Here is an 18,686-nt window from a genome sequence, read left to right as displayed (position 1 = left end):
CCAGTGAGAAGGCTCAGTGGGTAGAGGAGCTTACCACCAAGCCTGGTGACCTGGGGTTGATCTCAAAGACACAAATGGGGGCAGGAGAGAAGTGGCTCCTGCAGGCTGACCTCTGACCGCCACATGTATGCTGTGGCACCTATGTGGAGGTGCACAAGCAAATGTAGAAAATTAAAATATGTACGTTTTAGATCCATCTATCTTATTTTATGTGAGTGTTCTGCTTACATGTATGCGTGTGTGCCATGTGCAAGCCTGCTGCCCAAGGAAGTCAGAAGAGGGCACTGGATCCCCTGGAAACTATTGTTACAGATGGTGGTGAGCACCTATGTACATGGGTGCTGGGAATTGAACCCAGGTCTTCTGCAAGACTAAGTGCTCTTAACTGTTGAGTTATCTCTCCAGTCCCCATGGGAAAAGCAAATTAAAACAAGTACTTTTAAGGAGTGACATCGTGGTCTTTTCACCTTACACGGTCATAGTACCAGGGTCTGACGAACTTAACATTTCTGTCTTAGCTGTCTGAGGACTTTCTGCAGAGACTCAAAGGCTGCTGTGTCCGTGTTAGCAATAAGAGAAAGACATGGATGAGGTGAGCAGGTCCTGGCTTGGTCCTAGCTGTCTTACCCAGTCCCTAAGGGAGCAAATGATTCTAGGTTAAGTGTGGGGGAGAAGAGTTCAGAAGCTAGAGAACTGGACGAAAGGAAAATCAAAAGGCTGAGTATAAATGCAGAAGAGTTAGGAAACCCTGCCTGAAGCACACAATGAGTGATCTATGTGTCTGTGTAAAATTCTATAATAGCAGTCTAATCCCTGAGTTCAAGGCCAGCATGGTCTACAAAGCGAGTTCCAGGAAACCCAGGGCTAGACAGAGAAATCCTGATTCAGAAAACAAGCAAACAAAATAAACCATATATAATAGCTGCAACTTAGCATTTCTTACTTTGATTCCAGTACTGTATTGCTGAAAAACTGCATTACATATGCATGACTTTGTTTTTATGATATGTTTGTTTTACACAAACAATGCAGGCTCAGTTCTATCTCCGCCCTGACATTCCTTTCAGTCAAAAAGTGCTTCCTTCGGTTTGACAATGCTTTTGTGACTTACTTGTTGCGTGACCTACCTCGACTGTAAAATAGAGTAGTAACTGTCCTTAACTCATGGAGAAGAAATAACTAAAACTGCACAGAAAGTACTTTGCATTGTGCCACATTTTAAAAGCATCCAACCCGGGAAGGGGAAATATATGCAGCTTCGGTGTTCCCTTCCACCGCCTTCCCTAAGCTCCCTGCTGATCTTCAACGCCTTCGGAGGTTCAGAATAAAGGTGCAGGTAGCTCCACCTCCTTACTGGACTGTCTTCCGTCCTGCCTCTTCCGGTTAGTTTGGGAAGGATCATATTTCACAGACCATAGGAAATTTCACTAATGGTTTAGCTGAGCTGCCCCAGCTTTTCTAACCCAAAGCTGGTGAACTAGTGCGTTCTCTCTGGAGGATGACCACCTCTGGGTGCCAGAGGTTTGAGGTTGTAGTCGGAACGCTCCCTCAAGTTTCGCTGCGCAGAGGTCAGGACTACAACTCCCAGAGTTCCGCGCTCCAGGGCCCGCGCGTGCACCGTAGTGGCGGAGGTGTCCATCTCTGTGGGTTCTCAGAGTAGGGCTCTTTTGGTGGCGTGCTTGCGACTCAGGGAACTCTGGTCCTTCTAACACTTGTTGAGGGGAGGGAGGAGTAAGTGCTTGGCGTTCGGCAGCATCTCGACTTCTGTGCAGGCCTGTCCTCCAAGAGTTAGGTTAGGCTGTCGACGAACGCAGGCTGTACCTCGGGTCCCGCGTCTTCGCGGTCCTTTCCTAGGGACTGACTTGGAGAGGCGTGGAGTCGAAGAGCACGCGGCCTGCGGGTCATCTACCGGGCCCACGTCGGATTTCCAGGAGGCTCCGGAGAAGCTGTCCTCCTGACGTGTGACGAGCCCAAGGCTGGCTATGAAAAACGACGCCTCGACTTCTGCAGCCCCCTTGAAAGGGCTTGGGGGCCCTTTGCGGAGCAGCGAGCCTGCGCGTGTCCTTCCGTCTATGTCACCCGCGGTGCACCTGCTGGAGGAGGCGTCCGACCTGCTGGTGGTGCATCTGGACTTCCATGCCGCACTAGAGACTTGCGAACGGGCTTGGGAGAGCCTGGCCGAGGAGCCCGCAAATAGCACGTACGTGCTGGACTGCGTTCCTTTCTGATCCTTTTGGGGAGGAACTCGGTCTGCTTTCTGACATGGCTTTCACTAGGAGATCAGAGAGAGGCTGGTTGCTTATTCTGCACCCGTGCTTCTGAGGAAGAAAGGGTCACTGTACATTGAAGAAGTCAAATCATGCAACAGTTTGGGGGAAAACCACAGCCAGTTCGTTGTTCATTCTTTTAGTGCAGGAGGACAGGGTGACTGTCTATTAAGTGTTCAGTCGGAAGGAGATCAGTAAGCAGGTAGCAGGAGGCCTTCTTTGGGAACCCATCCCCCATTCGCTCCTGGCCTTGTCGTGGAAAATGGGGGTCAAGGCAGAAGTGTGGTCGGGTCCTGTTGAAGGATTGAATGAATTACTTTTAGGAAACCCTTGCCCCAGGTTGCTCTTTCTGATGCATAGGCCTCCTCTGGCAACTGGGGGCACCATTTCTCTGTGGAGTGTAAACCTTCCTTAGAGCTGTATGAGCATACCAGGGAGGGAGTAGGCAGAATAAACAGTCAAAGTTGATGTCAGAGAAGCAAAAACTGGGGAGATCGGCTGGGTTTTTAGGGGGGTGGATGTTGCACAGCGAATGCTGGCCACCTGGACACAGATAATTCTAAAGGCCAGTTGAGTTCCTATATGAACTCCCAGCCAGACCCCTCCCTCTAAGCCCACTTGGCACTAAGCAAACTGTTGATGCCCCTCCCCTTCAAGCTCCTGTTGGCTGCATGATTGCCTTGTGCCATTCCCAGAGGATTACCTTCCAGCTCATTCAGTTCTGATTCCACCTGGGTGCCAAGAAGTACGTTGGGCAATAGCTCATTTGCCTCGGAGAAGTTTCCAGAACTTAACTCCAGGGGGACTGGGCAACCCAAGAGACCATGGTGAGCCTGGTCCAATCAATAACAGAAGAGGTAAGGGTGGTAACCTCCGAGTTGGAAGCCAGAGACCAGTCCAGTCAGAGTGGAAGAGGGAATGGAGAGATGGGGCACCGTGCTCAGCCTGACTCCTGTCTTTCTGTTGACAGCGTTGTGGAGGTGAAATGCTCCCTGTGTGTCGTGGGGATCCAGGCTCTGGCAGAAATGAATCGGTGGAGAGAAGTCCTGTCCTGGGTCCTCCAGTATTACCAGGATCCTGAAAAGCTTCCTCCCAAAGTCCTGGAGCTGTGGTAGGTTCTGGTTGCTGACGCTGGGTCAGTGTAGGAACCCGAATCCTGTCTTGAGCTAGGGTCTCGTGGGTCGTTTGTCCTCCTTCTCTATCAGTTCCCTTCAAATTCAGGTTTCCCCACTTTGTTCGGACCTCAGACCACAGCAGCTAAAGATGGGGAAGGTGGCGTTTGGGAGTAGAGAGAAGAAAAAGGAGTGCACGTAGGACAGTAGTGAACCAGGCTAATGAGTGAACAGGGCCAGTCAAGCTTCCGGCTCCCTCCTGGGGATTTCTAATATTTAACAAAAGTTTTTGGCATGTGTTTTCTGTGTGTGGGTATGTGTATAAGTGGTATGCGTGTGTGCGTGTGGTGTATGTGCACGTGTGCATGTGGGTGCGTATGCATGTGCGCATGGAGATGAGAGAAGGGTACTTGTAGTCATCTGTCATTTGGTGATGGATGCTTAAAAGAAATCCCACACTAGCTCAGAATTGAGTATAATAAAGGGTTATTTATTTAGGGGTAGACTCACAGATCACAGTTCTCTGCATGAACAGGAAACAGGAAACAAATCACGCTGCCGGAAGAGAGAACAAATGCACGCTTTACATTGGCATATCTAGTATAGGAGGTCATGTCCAAATGGGTGGGTAATATAAAGGCTACTGGCTGTAGGAATTCCTACAGCAGTCATTCTCTGCTGTATTCCTTCGAGGCAGGGTCTCTCCCCAAACCTGAAGCTCACATTCTTTCTTGGCTAGGCTCTTAGCCAACAAGTCCCTGTAGGTCCTCTTGTCTCTTCCATCTCCGTGTTAGGATTATAGATGTGGGTGGAACCACATCCTGCTTATTATGTGGGTGCTAGGCCCCCAACTCTGATCCTCAGGATTGCACAGCTAATACTCTTTTTAAAAAACATTTTACTTTTTGTTTTATTTTATTACATGTATGGGTGTTGTGCCTGAATGTATTACATGCATTGCACTACAGGTATTGTATAGCTGCACTGCGTGAGTGCCTGATGCCCGCAGATGCCAGAAGAGGGTGCTGGATCCCCTGGAACTGCAGTTACAGACAGTTATGAGCCTCTGTGTAGATTCTGAAACTTGAACCTGGGTCCTCTGGAGGAACAGCCAGTGCTCTTAACTTCTGAGCCATCTCTCAAGTCCTTAGTCTCTAATTTTTTTTTCTCAAGACAGAGTTTCTCTGTGTTGATGCTAGTAAAGAAATCCTACACTAGCTCCGAATAGGGTATATTAAAGTTTTTCCTTATTCAAAGGGAACGCACAGATCACAGTGAGGAAATAGGAATGAGGTCCAACAGCCAGGTGTGGTGCGGGGGAGGAAGTGGGGTGAGTGGGTGGGAACGTGGCTTTTTGGTACCCCAAAGCCATGTCTCAACCTGGTCCAGCCTCTCAAAGGCCATTGGCTGAAGGAGGTTTCCCATCACTGTGTAATAAATAGCCTTGGCTGTCCTGGAACTAACTTGTGGACCAGGCTGGCCTTGAACTCACAGAGATCTGCTGGCCTCTGCCACACAAATGCTGGCATTAAAGGCACAAGCCATCATACCCTGCTAGCAATCTCTAGTTCTTAAAAATTTATTATTATTTTAAAAAATTGTACGTGTGTGTGTGTGTGTGTGTATGCATGTGAGTGCCAGTACCCGTGGAGGCCAGGAGATGGTGTCAGATATCCCAGAACTAGAGTTACAGGTGGTTGTGAGCTCTCCAGTATGGTGCCATGAATCAAACTCCAGTCCTCTGCAAGAGCGGTGCATACTTAATCACTATCCCTCCAATCTTCCAGTTTTAATTCTTAGCAGTGTTGCCGTCCCACAGGGAAGGGCTGGAGGGCCTGGGAGGGTAGGGTAACAGAAGTGGTTCTGGGGTGAGTCTCCTGTGGAGCATTGACTCTTCTCCTCTGGGGATGCAGCATCCTTCTGTACAGCAAAATGCAAGATCCCGGAGCTGTGCTGGCTGCGGTTGATGCCTGGCTCCAAGACCCAGACAACCAGGGCCTTCCCGAGTACGGATCCCTGGCAGAACTCTACGTGCTCCGGGTGCTTCTACCCTTGGGTCGTTTGTCAGAGGCGGAGGGGCTGGCAGTGGGCTCTGCAGCTTTCGGTGAGGAGCAGCGGGAGGAAGTGCTCCAGGCCATCCGTACAGCAAGGCAACAGTCCACAAAGGAGCACTTGAGTTCTCAGGAGCGACCGAAGCCGAGCCAGGAAGGTAGGACATCAGGGCTCACTGGCCCCTGCAGAGGGGTTCTGTGGCACCTCTAAGCTTAGGAACTTAAGAATTTAAGTCACAGGATGGAAAGCCGCTGTATTGCATTACAAATCAGGGTACACTCTCTGAAGTTGGAACCCAAGGAGAGTCTGTATATGGGGAGGTCTTGCTGGGTCCCCTGACCCTGATTTGTCTCCCAAGTACGGGATTAAAGACCAGTTGTGATAGTGTTCGCCTTTAATCCCAGCACGTGGGAGGCAGAGACAGGCAGATCTCTGTAAGTTCAAGGCCAGCCTGGTCTATGGAGTGAGTTCTAAGACAGCCAGGGCTACACAGAGAAACCCTGTCTTGGAAAAACAAAACAAATCAAAAACAGAAAAGAAAGAAAGAAAAGTCGCTTTCCTTTGGTGTCTGATTAGTCATTTCCTTGGGAGCCTCTCGCTGGGTTTTATTGCTTTCCTCATGCTGGCCTGGGAGCTCTTACTCCTTCAGATGCTAGCATGAATAGGCACAGCTTCACTTGGTAACTTAGTAACTTAAGAAATAAAAATGACCTCCTTCAGCTTCGGGTCTTTGTGTGCAGCCTCTTTTCTGCCCTCACTTAACTAGAGCTTTCGGGGGTTTTGTTTTTTCAGCTAAGGTCTGCCTTGTTCATTATCATGTCGTAGTGCTACCTGGTGCCGGCTGGTAGCATCCTGCCAAGGCCATGGAGAGGAGTAGGAGTCAGGCTGTTCTGTTACAGGAACTTAAGGGTGCTTGGCCCCAAACTGTCTTTGCTCCTTAGTCTTTCCAGTTCCCTTTCCTTCATTCTGTGTGTGAACACGTCCAGGGTTAGAACACTGCCTGTGTCCTGGAGCAGCGCCTTCTGTCTTTAACTTTTAAAGACTTACTTTAATTATTTTAAATTAAATGTAAGTGTCTGTGTGTGGATATGTGCACGAGAATGCAGGTGGCCATGGGGGTGGAGATATCAGACCCCCCTGGAGCTGGAGTTACAGGCAGTTGTGAGCTCCACAGTGTGGGTGCCAGGAATTGAGCATATAATATGTGTGTGTGTGTGTGAACTTTATTATAGGAAAGGTTGTGTCCCCCTTATTTGGTATGATATCACTTTATTGTGTGGTGGAATAAATCAACTAAATAAAAATTTAGATGTAACAAAGAATGATTGTAAATTAAACAAAACAAAACAGAAAACAAAACACATCGAAGTTAACCAAACCAAAAGACTACATATATATATGCATATATATATTAATATATATTATAATATACAGTGAGCTTGTGTACAATTTGAATAGCCATTCAGAACAAAAGCTGTGGAGTTCCATATTCCATCTTATACTTCCGCATTGAATGTATTTTTATGTACTTTGCCACCATCAGAAACAAAATATCCATTTCAGAGTAGAACTAGAAAAACAATTAGCTTTATACCTTCTTTCAGCATCTTCTGTTTTTTACAGCTTAGAGATTGTTAAATTTTCTCCTTTTTAAAATGTCCATGAAAGCCCGTCATTTTAATCAGGAAATTATAATCCTTCCTCCAGAGTACTTTTCTCTGTGGACCTGCTGGGATCATAGCCCTTTCTTGCTAGCGGATTGCTGGTTTCAGGAGTGGCCTGTGGCGGCCAGGCCTCTCACCTTTGCCTTGGGTAGGTTTCTGTTGCTGTGGTCTAACACTATGGACAAAGCATTCTGAGGAGGAAAGGGCTTATTTCATCTCGCCCTTCCCCGCCACAGTCCGTCATTAAAGAGAGCCAGGACAGGAGCTGAGGGCGGGAACCTGGAGGCGGGAGTTGACATGGAAGTCGTAGAGGGACCACTGCTGACTGACTTCCTCCTCATGGCGTCTTCAGCCTGTTTCTTACAGAACCCAGGACCACTAGCCCAGGGATGGTTCTGTGCCCTGTGGAAGAGGCTCAGCCACATCAACAATTAGTCAGGAAAATGCTCCAAGGCCAGTCTGGTGGGGGCACTGTCTCAGCAGAGGTTCTCTCTTCCCGAGTGATTCTTGTCTGAGTCTAGGTGACGTGAAAATTGACAGCACAGCCGCAACCCTGCGGCCAGTCCAGGGCCCTCGGTCAGAACTGCTCCATTTGTCTCTGGCTACCAGTAGTCATGACTGTATCCACAATCCCAGTCTTGAATTCTCTACTGCGTATGTTCAAGGCCTTCTCTTCTCTGTGTTGATGTGTCACTGGAACGGCTCTGAGTTATTTTTCATGTGTCAATGCGTGTGACACAGCACAAAGAATGCTGTGAAATAAGACACACACTTAGACAGCTGAGTAGGTCGGTCCTGTGTGCACTGACTGTGTCTTCAGACAGCCTGTCCTGAAACCATCTCTGCACAGCTGTGAGTGTAGTTCAGCGGTGGAATACCTGCCAAGCATCCACAAGGTCATGGATCCGTCCCCAGCACTGCAAAAACCAAACGAAACCTCCAAACAAACAATGTTATTTTTAGAGCTCTCAGCGTTTTCTTTTGAACAATTTCTTGAGCTATGCAAGGAAATCATTCTCATTCTGTTTTGATTGACTCTTCAGATCTAGCTCAAGGCTCAGCCAGGGAAGCTGATTCGCCTGACTCACCCTGCAATGCTCTGTCCCCTGGTCAGGTTCCTTCTCCCGTAAGTTGATGTCACTGCTGAGGTTGCTTCACCAGCTCTGGGGCTCTGTGGCGAGCCACCTCCTCTCTCAGCCCTTCAGAAAGAGCCTTCTGGCTGCCTTGATCCTCTGTCTCCTGGTTCTGCGGTTTGACCCAGGTGAGTGAAGGGCGCCTATAGCAGGGCCTGTGAGAACAGGTGCTGCTGGGAGGGAGCCACCCCTGCGACACTGTTCTCTGAGCCTCTTCTGTAATAAGTGAGAGTCAACCTCAACATGAGGGGCTGGCTTGTTGGGGTTTCTGTCCCGCCCAGTACCCCACAGCTGGCAAATCCCAAAGAGAAATCACACACAGGACTCCATAAGGTTATAAACTGATTGGCCCATTAGGTCAGGCTTCTTGTTAACTCTTATAACATATATTACCCCATTATCCTTATCTACGTTAGCCACATGGGCTCAGTACCTTTCTCAGTGTGACAGCTTACATGTTGCCTCTTCGGTGGTCTGCGCAGGAATGGCAGAGGAACCTCTGCTTCCCAGAATTCTCCTGTTCTCATTGCATCACCTCTACTTTCTGTCTGATTTTCCCGCCTATACTGCCTGCCTGGCCAATCAGCATTTTATTAAAATATGATTGACAGAATACAGACAATTCTCCCACATCATTTCCCTCTTTTTTTTTTTTTAAACAAAGGAAAATACCCATAGTCCATTTGTTGGGAATGTGGGCGTAGTATTTTAGGCTACTTCCTGCTGGTTGGGGGCGCTGATAATCTTATGGGGACCGAAAGAAAATTTAGAGTTATAATCAAGTCCTGACTGGAGTATCCTGGGAGTCTTGATCATCTCAGGCAGCAGTCTTGAATCTGTTCTGGATGTAGAACTCAGACATCTGGGCCATCTATTCCTGTCGGAGATTTTTCAGGTGGCCTCCCTTGGTCAAAGGTGATTTTTCTTAACTCTGAATAAATCCAGAGCCTCTCGTTTTCTGTGGAAACAAAAGCAAAATCTCTTCTCCAAAGTAGCATACCTTTTGACTTCAGTTTTGAAGCCAAGGTATTTTCAAAATTCCTATCTTGGGTTAGTTCAGCAGCATTTATAAACAACAGTCCTTTAGCAGCTGTTGCTCCTTCCTCAGCAATCAAACAATTCAAAGAGAGCATAATAACATACAGTATCAAGATTCTCTGTGTATTTTCCATCTTTATGTGGCTTTATTTCAATCTCTATTTCTTTTATTTTTACTTTTAACTTTTGGCTTTTTGAGACAGGTTCTCTGTATATATCTTTGTCCTGGAATAACTCTGTAGACCAGACTGTCCTTGAACTCACAGAGATCCTTCTGTATCTGCCTCCCCAGTGCTGGGATTAAAGGTGTTTGCTACCACACCTTGAACTCACAGAGATCCACACGTCTCTGCTTCCCCAGTGTTAGGATTAAAGGTGTGTGTTACCACACCTTGAACTCACAGAGATCTGTCTCTGCCTCCCAGGCATTGGGATTAAAGGCGTGTACTACCACACCTTGAGGTCACAGAGGTCAATCTCTACCTCTGTCCCTTGAAGTCACAGAGGTCAATATGCCTCTGCCTCCTAGGCATTGGGATTAAAGGTGTGTACCACCACACCCTATATCTCCCTTTTTTTTTATTTTTAATGACTTTAACCTTTTAACCTGTATATATTTTTAACTTATAGTAAACCATTTAGAGTTTTTTTTTTTTCTTTGAATCTCTTTTTACTCTGAAGGAGAGACCGGGCCTAGAACCTAGGAGAGCAGCTGGAGAACATTTCCCATCCTGCTGATGGAGTCACCTAGTCCTCTGCTCCATCCAGGGACAACCGCTATTCAGAATGAAAGCTAAGGGAGCCTTCCCCATCGTAGCACCTGAAACAGTCTGTTGATCCAAGTGTCTCCTGGTTAGTGTGACCTTGAAATTGTAGATGAAATTCTGATGCACTCTAGATGAGGTGGGAAAATAGCTGGAAACAGCTTCTTCTGGTTACAGAACGTTCCCTGCTGATGTGTGCTGGGCCTCAGATGGTTCGTCTCTTCAGCTTCACTGTGACATAGACATGAGCTTTCCAAGTGAGATTTGGGAATGCACCTGGTGGTTTCCTGAGGAGTACTCACCCAGGTGTGCAGACACCTGGCCACAGTTAGGGGACCACTTTTCAAGAAACACCCTCCTCCACCTTTAAAAAACAAACAAACAAAAAGGACAAGGTCTTGCTGCATAGTACAGAATGTCCTCAACTTCTGTTTTTTAGCCTCTGAAACCCTGGGATTGCGGGTGCGCATCCCAAACCCTGGGATTGCTGGTGCGCATCTCAAGCCCTGGGATTGTAGGTGTGCTTTGCAAACCCTGGGATTGTGGGTATGAATCCCAAGCCAGGTTTTCTGCCTACTCCTTGCTCTGTGAATTGCAACCTAATCTCTGCTTTTCTCAAGAATTTAGATGTAGGGTAGGATTATGCAGCTTTCAAAACCAAGGGGAAATGAAAATCCTTTATTTTGATCCGTTTATCTTCTTTCTTTCTTTCTTTCTTTCTTTCTTTCTTTCTTTCTTTCTTTTTTTTTTTTTTTTTTTTTTGAGAAATCTAATAACCAGAGAGGCACAGGCTAGAATCCCGCTGTCCACCTGTTCTTAAAGCTGCCGTCTTTTGATTTTAGGTCCCTGTCTTCCTTACTTCCCCTTTTCCTTAGTCCTTTTCCAGAGTTTGTTTGACCCCTTTGCTGGACTCTGAGCAGGAATGTCCCCTCTGGACAGTTATACAGGAAAGTTACCTGCAGCTTCCAGAAACTCTGTAAAAAAGACGGGCGAGCAGCCACACTTGACGTGGGAAGCACATTCTCATGCTGGAAAATATGTGTAAAACAGGGAAGTGTAGTCTGTGATTTCCGTCTGTCCCTGACGGTCTACTTTGTAGATGTGATAAGAATTTAGAAATGCCGTATGACTTCCCCTAAACTCTTTTGTGTCATAAACACTGATCTCCCAAATGGTGGCGCAGAAGCCATTTGAACTTGGGTGTGTCCTGAGCTGCTCAGCTTTCCCAGCTGTGTCCTGGCCTGGAGAGGAGGACCTGAGGGTGGGATACAAATGGAATTGGGAAGAAATAGGTCAGTTGCTTTAAAGAAAAATAGCATGTGTGGAGGGTTAGGGGTAGTTCTCCCCCATTTTGGTTTTTTGAGACAGGGTTTCTCTGTGTAGCTCTGGCTGTCCTGGAACTCACTCTGTAGACCAGGCTGGCCTCAAACTCACAGAGATCCGCTTGCCTCTGCCTCCCGAGTGCTGGGATTAAGGGCAAACATCACCGCTGCCTGATTTAGGGGTAGTTTTTGGTGGTAGATGGGAGATATAGCACTGGGCTTCATCCCCAGACTTAGAGGAATAAATAACCCCCTCCCGCCCATCATGTGTGTGTGCATATGTGTACAAAAGCATGGACACTCGAGGTTGACGTTGGTGCTTTTTTCTCTTACGCGCCACATTATTCTTATTATTATTGCTGTGATGATGATGATGATGGCTGGGGTTAAGTCTAGGTCCTCATACTTGGGGGCAGGTGTTCTATCACTGAGCTACAGCCCCAGTCCTTCTGCTTTAGGTTTTGAGAGCGTGTCTTCGCTGAACCTGGAACCTGCTGTGGGATTACAGGCTTGTGCTGCCACTGTGCCTGACTTTCACATGGGTGTTCAGGATTCAAACCAAGGTCTTCACACTTGTTCTACAAGTGCTTTACCCACCGAGCCCACTCCATAGCCCTAAACACGGCTGTTCCCCATTTTGAGGGGAACATTGTGTTGTCTCATTGTGTTGCCCAGCCTGGTCTCAATCTAGTCCCAGCTGAGGCTCCTGCCTTAGCCATCTAAGGACCTGGGGTGTTTTTTTTTTTTTTTTTTTTTCTGTTTAAGAAAAAAGTATGTATTCCTTATTTGGAGGCCAGGGATGGGCTGAGATACCATGCTTGCCTGGTATGTCCTGAGGCCTGGGCTCTGTCCCCAGCATCAGTGAGACCTGGTGTGGTGGCATTTAGGAGCAAAGGCAGAAAGATTAGAGGGCCAGTTATCCTTGCCTGTACAAGTCCCAGGCCACCTTGGGCTACATAAGACCCTGTCTCAAACAAATAAAACAACCTTCCAAAATCAAACCAAAACAAAGGTAGAAATAGTTATTGTTTGCTTTTTAAATCTGTGATCCAAACAAGGAAAATAAACAAGTGGTGGATTTTTTAAAATTTATTTTCAGTATAGTCAGTTTGTGGTGTAATAGGCCATACTGTCATAAGGCTCCAAACTGAAAAGGCATATACAAAATGCAGTGAAAGTCTCCCCAAATGACCCTCCCCAGTGGCAGTCATTGCTATCAGAGTGTTTATTTTTTTCATGAAGTAGGGTTGGGGCTTAATAAGCGTTTGTTTTAGACTTTAAAAAAATATGTATGAGTCTGCATGTATGTATGTGCACCACATGCATGCCTGGCGCTCTTGGAGGCAAAGGAAGTGCTGGGTCCCCTGGACTGGTGTTACAGATGGTTGGGAGCCTCCAGGTGGGTGCTGGGAACTGAGCCCAGGCCTTCGTGAGAACAGCAAGTGCTCTTAACCACTGAGCCATCTCTCCAACCCCAATAAAAATATTTTAATATAGGCTTAAGCTTGGGAGTAAAGAAAGGCACTAAGAAGGAAGCGAGACACACTTGGAAGCACGGGTGGGGGCTTCTCCGAGAGCCACCAGTGTCTGTGTGTATGTCAGAAAGACATAATAAATCTGGATTATTTTCCTAGAATATTCAAGGTTATTGTAATTCTAGTGGAGAAACCTATCTCAGAGAAAGAGAAAGTCCTTGTTGTTGGTGAGGCTTCGAATAGCAGGAAGCCCAGATGTGTCTCCTAGCCACCATGGAGGGCTGAGGGACGAGCGCTCACGACAGTGTTTCCCTTCCCCACAGCAAGTCCTTCTTCACTGCCCTTCATCTACCAGCTGGCCCAGCTCTTCCGCCGGATCCAGAAGGCCACACTCTCTCGGCTCTACCCACTTGCCCTCCGAGACTGAGTAGTCCTACCTGGATGCCTTGTCTCTCTTACTGTCCACATCTACAGAAGCAGAAGAGTCGAGTCCAGTGACTGAGCCCCAGATGGCACTGTGGGCGTGGGCCCACCTCTTTCTAGAAAGAGTGACCGAGGCTGGTGAGCTGTGACTTGCTGCCTCTGAGCCCTCCCTCTGGCATCCCACCGCGGCTGGCCTCAAAGGGTCAAAGGGAGTGTGGACATAGTGGCACCCGAGGCCCAGCTACAGAACAGAAGTCTGGCTGCCCAGAACAGTTCTCTTACTTCTTCCTGCAACAGCTCCTCAGAGAGGAGGGGTCCCGAGCAGGGAATATACTGTCTTATTGATGAAGGCAGGGGATGACTTTCCAGGTTAGGGTGCTAAGGGAGTTTGGAGTTCACAGGCATCTGGTGGAGAAGCCTTCTGCTTCGGAAAAACTTAGCTCTGAGAATTGCTCCCCAGGGCAGTGAAACCAGAGATGCATCTTCTCCCATGTTCCTCCACAGATGCCACCGCCCACCTCCCACCCCGACTCCCCCACTGGGCCTGCAGTCGGGTGAGAGGCTTCTGCTTGAGGCTTTTTGCCCATCAGGCAGAATGTGGCTTTTGACCCACCTGGGTGACCGCTGGGAGCAAAGTGAGCCTGCCCGACCTTATCTCCGGGGAATGTGATCTTTCTTGGTGCCTCTTAGTCTTAGCTCAGTTTTCCAGTGTGCCAGGGCCCAAGCCTAGCTCTCTTGGACACACTGTCTTCCCACTGTACCCCGTCACCTTCGGCCTGTCCTGCTCACTTGCTAATCACTGTTTCCCCTCGGGACACACGACACAGGTCGCTTTTCTGTGCCCTGTTGTCCTAGTTGTGGCCTGTTGTTTGTGTCATGCCCAAGTTTCTTTGCTCGTGTGGCATGAAAAGTAGGCCAGTCTCAGAGCTGAGCGCTGAAAATGGAACTGGGTAATCAGGTGAGCTGGAAGAGCTATAGGGGCCGGGCCAGGGGCGCTGATGGTGGCCGAAGGGACAGTCCTCGGGGAGGAGGCACTGGACATGTTTCTGCATTTCTTTGATGACCACAGAGGTCTCGTGTGTTCCTGTGTAAGTACATGCAGCCACCCACACCCGATCTCTGTCGAGTGGATGCCGAGAATGCAGGGAAGGTTGCTAGCTCATTGCTAGTTGATTTTTTTTTTTTTTAGGAACCGTGAGTCAACAGCTTTTCCTTAGAAGAAGAAACTTCACAGTTATTTAGAATTCCATCTGCATCCTGAAGTCCTGGGAACCATGATAGCCCTTCCCTATCATTTTGTGAATGACTCTTAAGTAGACCCTATATTGGTGGGGAGAGAAAAGGATTCAGAAGAGTTGAAACCCCTTGACAATGATTTCTCTCTTATTGCTTTTGAGATGTGAGTTTCACTATTGTTGCCCAACTTGGCCCAGATCCCCAGGGCTTGAGCGATGGACTCCACCTACCATTTTCTTGAATATTTGTGACTCATGCACCTTATGAGAATAATTTTGAAATGAGAATCTGGACCTTCACTGCCCTAGAAAAACCTCCTTAATGGCTTCCATGGCCCACAGGATACAAATCCATATTCTTCTTAATGGAAGAAACTTGGACCCCATGTTAGTGGATTTGGCTGGCAGCTCCTTTGCTGTGTTACTGTTTCCTGGGTATGCTGCATCCTAGCTGCCAGGCCCTTCTCAGGCCTCTCCACTGTGACTTTGCCGTTACTGCTGGAGGGTCTTGTAGCAGCTCTGCCCCAGGAGACTCTTGACTTTTCAGGCCTGCTCAGTTCCCAGCCCCGTCTCAGCTCCCTCCGCAGCGGTGACAGTGGTGGGATTGTTCGCCTCCACCAGTGCTGTGAGCTCCTGGAAGCTGCAGAGCAAGGCTCGCATTCCTGCTCTGCTGTGCGGCGACTGTTAGGCAGATGTTAGGCAGAGGTCAGCCTTCTCATCTCACAGGGGCTCACACATGACTCAGGGCATGCCAGAAGCTTTTGGCACTTTTTCTGTCCCAAGGAAGAGTTCTTGCGAGTGGTGGCTGAGCTGAGGCCCAGTTGGGCATGCACAGGTGCTCAGAGGGGTGAACGAGTGGGGCGTCCGAAGAGGGCGTGTGCACATGGCACGTGTGCTGTCCCGTGCTATGAAACCCTGAGCTCATAGGCTTGATTGTGCCCCGCTTGTCCATCTGCTCTCTTTTGGTGTTCCTCACCGTTCTGCTGGGGGCCTGTGGGGCTCTGGCTATTGTCCTGATTGCTACAGGGCTGTCTGTATCCAGCCCTAACCAGCTGCCCGTCAGGTGAGGAACTTGCAACCCAAACCACTGGTGTTACTTTGGCCTTTCCAAGGATGTAGGCTGGGCCTCAGCTCTGGGCTTAACGAGGTCAAAGGGAAGGGCGAGCTTTCTTGGTAGATCAGTACAGCAGCCATCAGCCAAAGGTGGCTTTTGAGCATGAAATGTGCCTCATCTATGTAGACACACTCTGTAATTGTAAAACATTCACGCTAGATTTCAGAGACCAACTGCTAAAACAAAAATAAAAGCTAAAATAAAAGAATGGAAATACAAAGATTTTTATATGGATTGAATGTTGAAATGATAATATTTTGGATATATTGGGTTAAATAAAATCTGTTGAAACTAATTTCGGCTGTTTCTACTTTTTGTAGTGGGACTTCTAGAATGTTTAAAATTATGCTACTTGCATTTGAATAATGCCATTCCAGACGCCACACATACTGGCCAGTTTCAGAGGGGGATTGATGTCTGAGAAGAGCAGTGCATGTTGGGACTGGGAGATGTGTCTCAGTTGCAGATGGTATCTTGCAACCACCTTCTTTTTCAGTTAACGAAACCGAGACGCAGAAAGGTGAAACCGTTTGTCCTAAGTCACAGGCTGAATAAGACCCAGGCCTCCTGAGCCTCCTAGTGTTCTTACCCTGCTCCTCCTACCCAGGCTTCTCTGTCACTCAGGATGGAGTTCATTGTTAATAGGCAGCTGTATCAGAGAGGGATGACTAGGTAGACTCAGTCAGCTCCCAGGTGTGCAGCGTGTGATGTAGAACAGATGTTGTGACCGAAGGGGTGCTTGGGACAGCCGGAACAGGTGTCCTGAGCTTAGACAGGAGGCTGGGCTGGCATGGGGGGGCTGGGATCAGGCAGAGGTGGGCAGGCAGCAGGAGAGCTCACCCCTGCAGGGGGCATGAAGCTCTGAGAAGACAAGATGCCTGTAATGTCGCCTGCTCTTTGCATGAATATGTACTTACGTGTACATTTTCATGTACATATGCACATATGTATATGAAGACATAAATATATTAGAGTTTGCATATACAATGCAATGCATAAGATATAAAGGGTCATTGTGGGAAAAAAAAGCCTGTCCCTTCAACATATTCATTTTTATGACTTGTTTTCTGCCCCAGGGCAACTGCTGTTGGCATCATCAGATATGTTCACCCACCCTTCAAGTTTTTCTTCCTCTTACACAATAATTGTACACTACAGCCTTTGCACACCCTTACCACTTAAAAAAAAACCTAACAACTTCATTAATCAAGGGAACTTTGCTCCCTGTGAGCACAGGGAGATCTGTCTCATTTTTTATAGTTGTATATAACAAGATCATTTTTTCATTTAAAAACAAAAACAGGGGCTGGGAAAATGGCTTAGTGGTTAAGATCACTCATTATTATTGAAGAGGACCTTGGTTTACTTCTCAGCATCCACATGATGGCTCAGCCATCAGCAACTCCAGTTGCAGGGGATCTGACATCCTCCTCTGACCTCCTCAGGTACCAGGCACGGAAGGGTACACATGCGTACATAAATCTAGAGTTAAAAACAAAAAGCAAGTGGCTGGAGAGATGGCTCAGTGGTTAAGAGCACTGACTGCTCTTCCAGAGGACCTGGGTTCAATTCCCAGCACCTGCATGGTGGCTAACAACTGTTTATAACTCCGGTTCCAGGGCTTCTGACACTCTCACACAGACATACATGCAGGCAAAACACCAATGCATGTGAGATAAAATAAATAAATTATTAAAAACCAAAAAAAAACCCCCAATAAAACAAAAAACAGAACCAACCAACTTTTGAAATGGTGTCTGGCCACATTTCTGGTTTGTCCTTGAACTGCCAGCTCAAGTGACCCCTTTTCTTATCACATTGCTGGAATCTGCCACTCTCTGCCCGGTTTAAGATCTGCAGAAGATGGTCAGAGCTGTTCAGTGTGGCTTCCCACAAAGCGGCTGACAGAGTAGCCCCCGTGGTCATGGCCCCAGCAGCAGCAGCATCTGTTGGTGTCTGGTGGAGGGCAGGCCTGTGTATGCTCTGTCTAGACTTCCGGGTTTTCCCTAAGCTTGTGGACTGCCTCCAAAGCTGCCAGAAGAAATGACTGAGAGAGAAGGTTTAGTGTGAACTGCCTGGGAGGAACAGTCAGGGATTTTGGCCTGACTCCTCTCCTGGAAAAGCTACAGGATTAGTGAACTTTGACCTCTGCCCCCGTTTAGGGGTGTGGCGAGTTTCCCTCTGCCTTAGTTGGGCAAGATGCTATGTCCCGGCCCTGGCTGACCTCACTCTGCTCATTGCAAGTTCGTTGAGAAATGCTTAAGTACAGGCCCCCAGTGCCCTCCCTCTGCATTTCATTTCCCTCCCTTACTTAGTATGTTGAACTAGAAGTTAGATGCTGTGAGCGCGATGCCCTACTCTGCATTAAGTACATCAGGTGTTACTTAGCCTCCAGCCTTTTGACAAAACACATGCTCCCGTCTTTGACGGGGATGGGGGCGGATGCCATTCAGGGTCTCACACATGCTCAGCATCACCTCTGTCACCCAGCTGTGCCCAGTCCTGTTTTCCCTGACTTAAAAGCATTGCTTCAACCTGTCCACTTACTGCACTGCTGTGAACATTCTCCTTATTGTCAAGTGGTTAATTTCATACTCTATCCAACTCAGAAACTTAAAATTCTCTTTAATCGTTGTGTGTGCGTGCACGCATGCCACAGCACCTGGGTGGAGGCCAGAGGACAACCTGTGGAAGTTGGTTCTTTCCCTTCACTACGTGGGTCCAAGGAATCAAAAGTCTTCAGGCTTGACTGGAATCTTGAGCTGTCTTGCTAGCCCCCTGACTTATTTATTTATTTAAATTTTTCTTTTGAGACAGAGTTTCTCTGTGTTTCAGCCCTGGCTGTCCTGGAACTAGCTCTTGTAGACCAGGCTGGCCTCAAATTCACAGGGATCGGCTTGCCTCTGCCTCCCAAGTGCTGGGATTAAAGGTGTGTGCCACCACTGCTTGGAATAGTCCCTAACTAACTATCATTATCATATATACCCCAATTTATTATCTTTATCATATATATGATATAATATATTATATATATTAGAATTTGCCATTATTCCCAGTGTCAGGCATCCACTAGGGGGAGTCTCTTGT

At 47.8% G+C, this 18,686-nt stretch overlaps 1 protein-coding gene across 4 annotated transcripts; it reads left to right on the top strand.

Moving 5' to 3' along the window:
* Positions 1-1,394: 1,394 nt before the first annotated feature.
* Positions 1,395-15,894, top strand: Pex26 (peroxisomal biogenesis factor 26). 4 transcript variants are annotated; one of them, XR_015000994.2, is made up of 5 exons: positions 1,397-2,200; positions 3,238-3,378; positions 5,293-5,588; positions 8,139-8,356; positions 13,151-15,894. XR_015000994.2 is itself a non-coding variant. In XM_048444331.3 (5 exons), the coding sequence occupies exons 1-5, from the start codon at positions 1,983-1,985 to the stop codon at positions 13,252-13,254; spliced, it is 906 nt and encodes a 301-aa protein (XP_048300288.3). In that variant the 5' UTR covers positions 1,404-1,982; the 3' UTR covers positions 13,255-15,894. The 4 variants fall into 4 exon arrangements, 3 of the variants coding, with proteins under 3 accessions (XP_048300290.3, XP_048300291.3, XP_048300288.3); XM_048444331.3 differs by having other exon boundaries at positions 1,404-2,200; positions 8,210-8,356; XM_048444333.3 differs by lacking the exons at positions 8,139-8,356; positions 13,151-15,894 and adding an exon at positions 7,139-8,122 and having other exon boundaries at positions 1,395-2,200.
* Positions 15,895-18,686: the final 2,792 nt, after the last annotated feature.

The sequence above is a fragment of the Myodes glareolus genome, chromosome 3 (genome assembly GCF_982192425.1).
Source record: "Myodes glareolus chromosome 3, mMyoGla1.1, whole genome shotgun sequence".
Taxonomy (NCBI): domain Eukaryota; kingdom Metazoa; phylum Chordata; class Mammalia; order Rodentia; family Cricetidae; genus Myodes; species Myodes glareolus.
Note: the sequence above shows the minus strand (reverse complement) of the source record. Positions and strands in the feature narration are given on the sequence as shown.

Bases quoted from the DNA above. Each gene is read 5' to 3' on its own strand.
- Pex26 (XM_048444331.3), top strand. From the start codon at position 1,983: ATGAAAAACGACGCCTCGACTTCTGCAGCCCCCTTGAAAGGGCTTGGG. The intron at 2,201-3,237 runs GTACGTGCTGGA...TTCTGTTGACAG, and splicing joins GAGGAGCCCGCAAATAGCAC to CGTTGTGGAGGTGAAATGCT. The intron at 8,357-13,150 runs GTGAGTGAAGGG...CCTTCCCCACAG, and splicing joins GGTTCTGCGGTTTGACCCAG to CAAGTCCTTCTTCACTGCCC.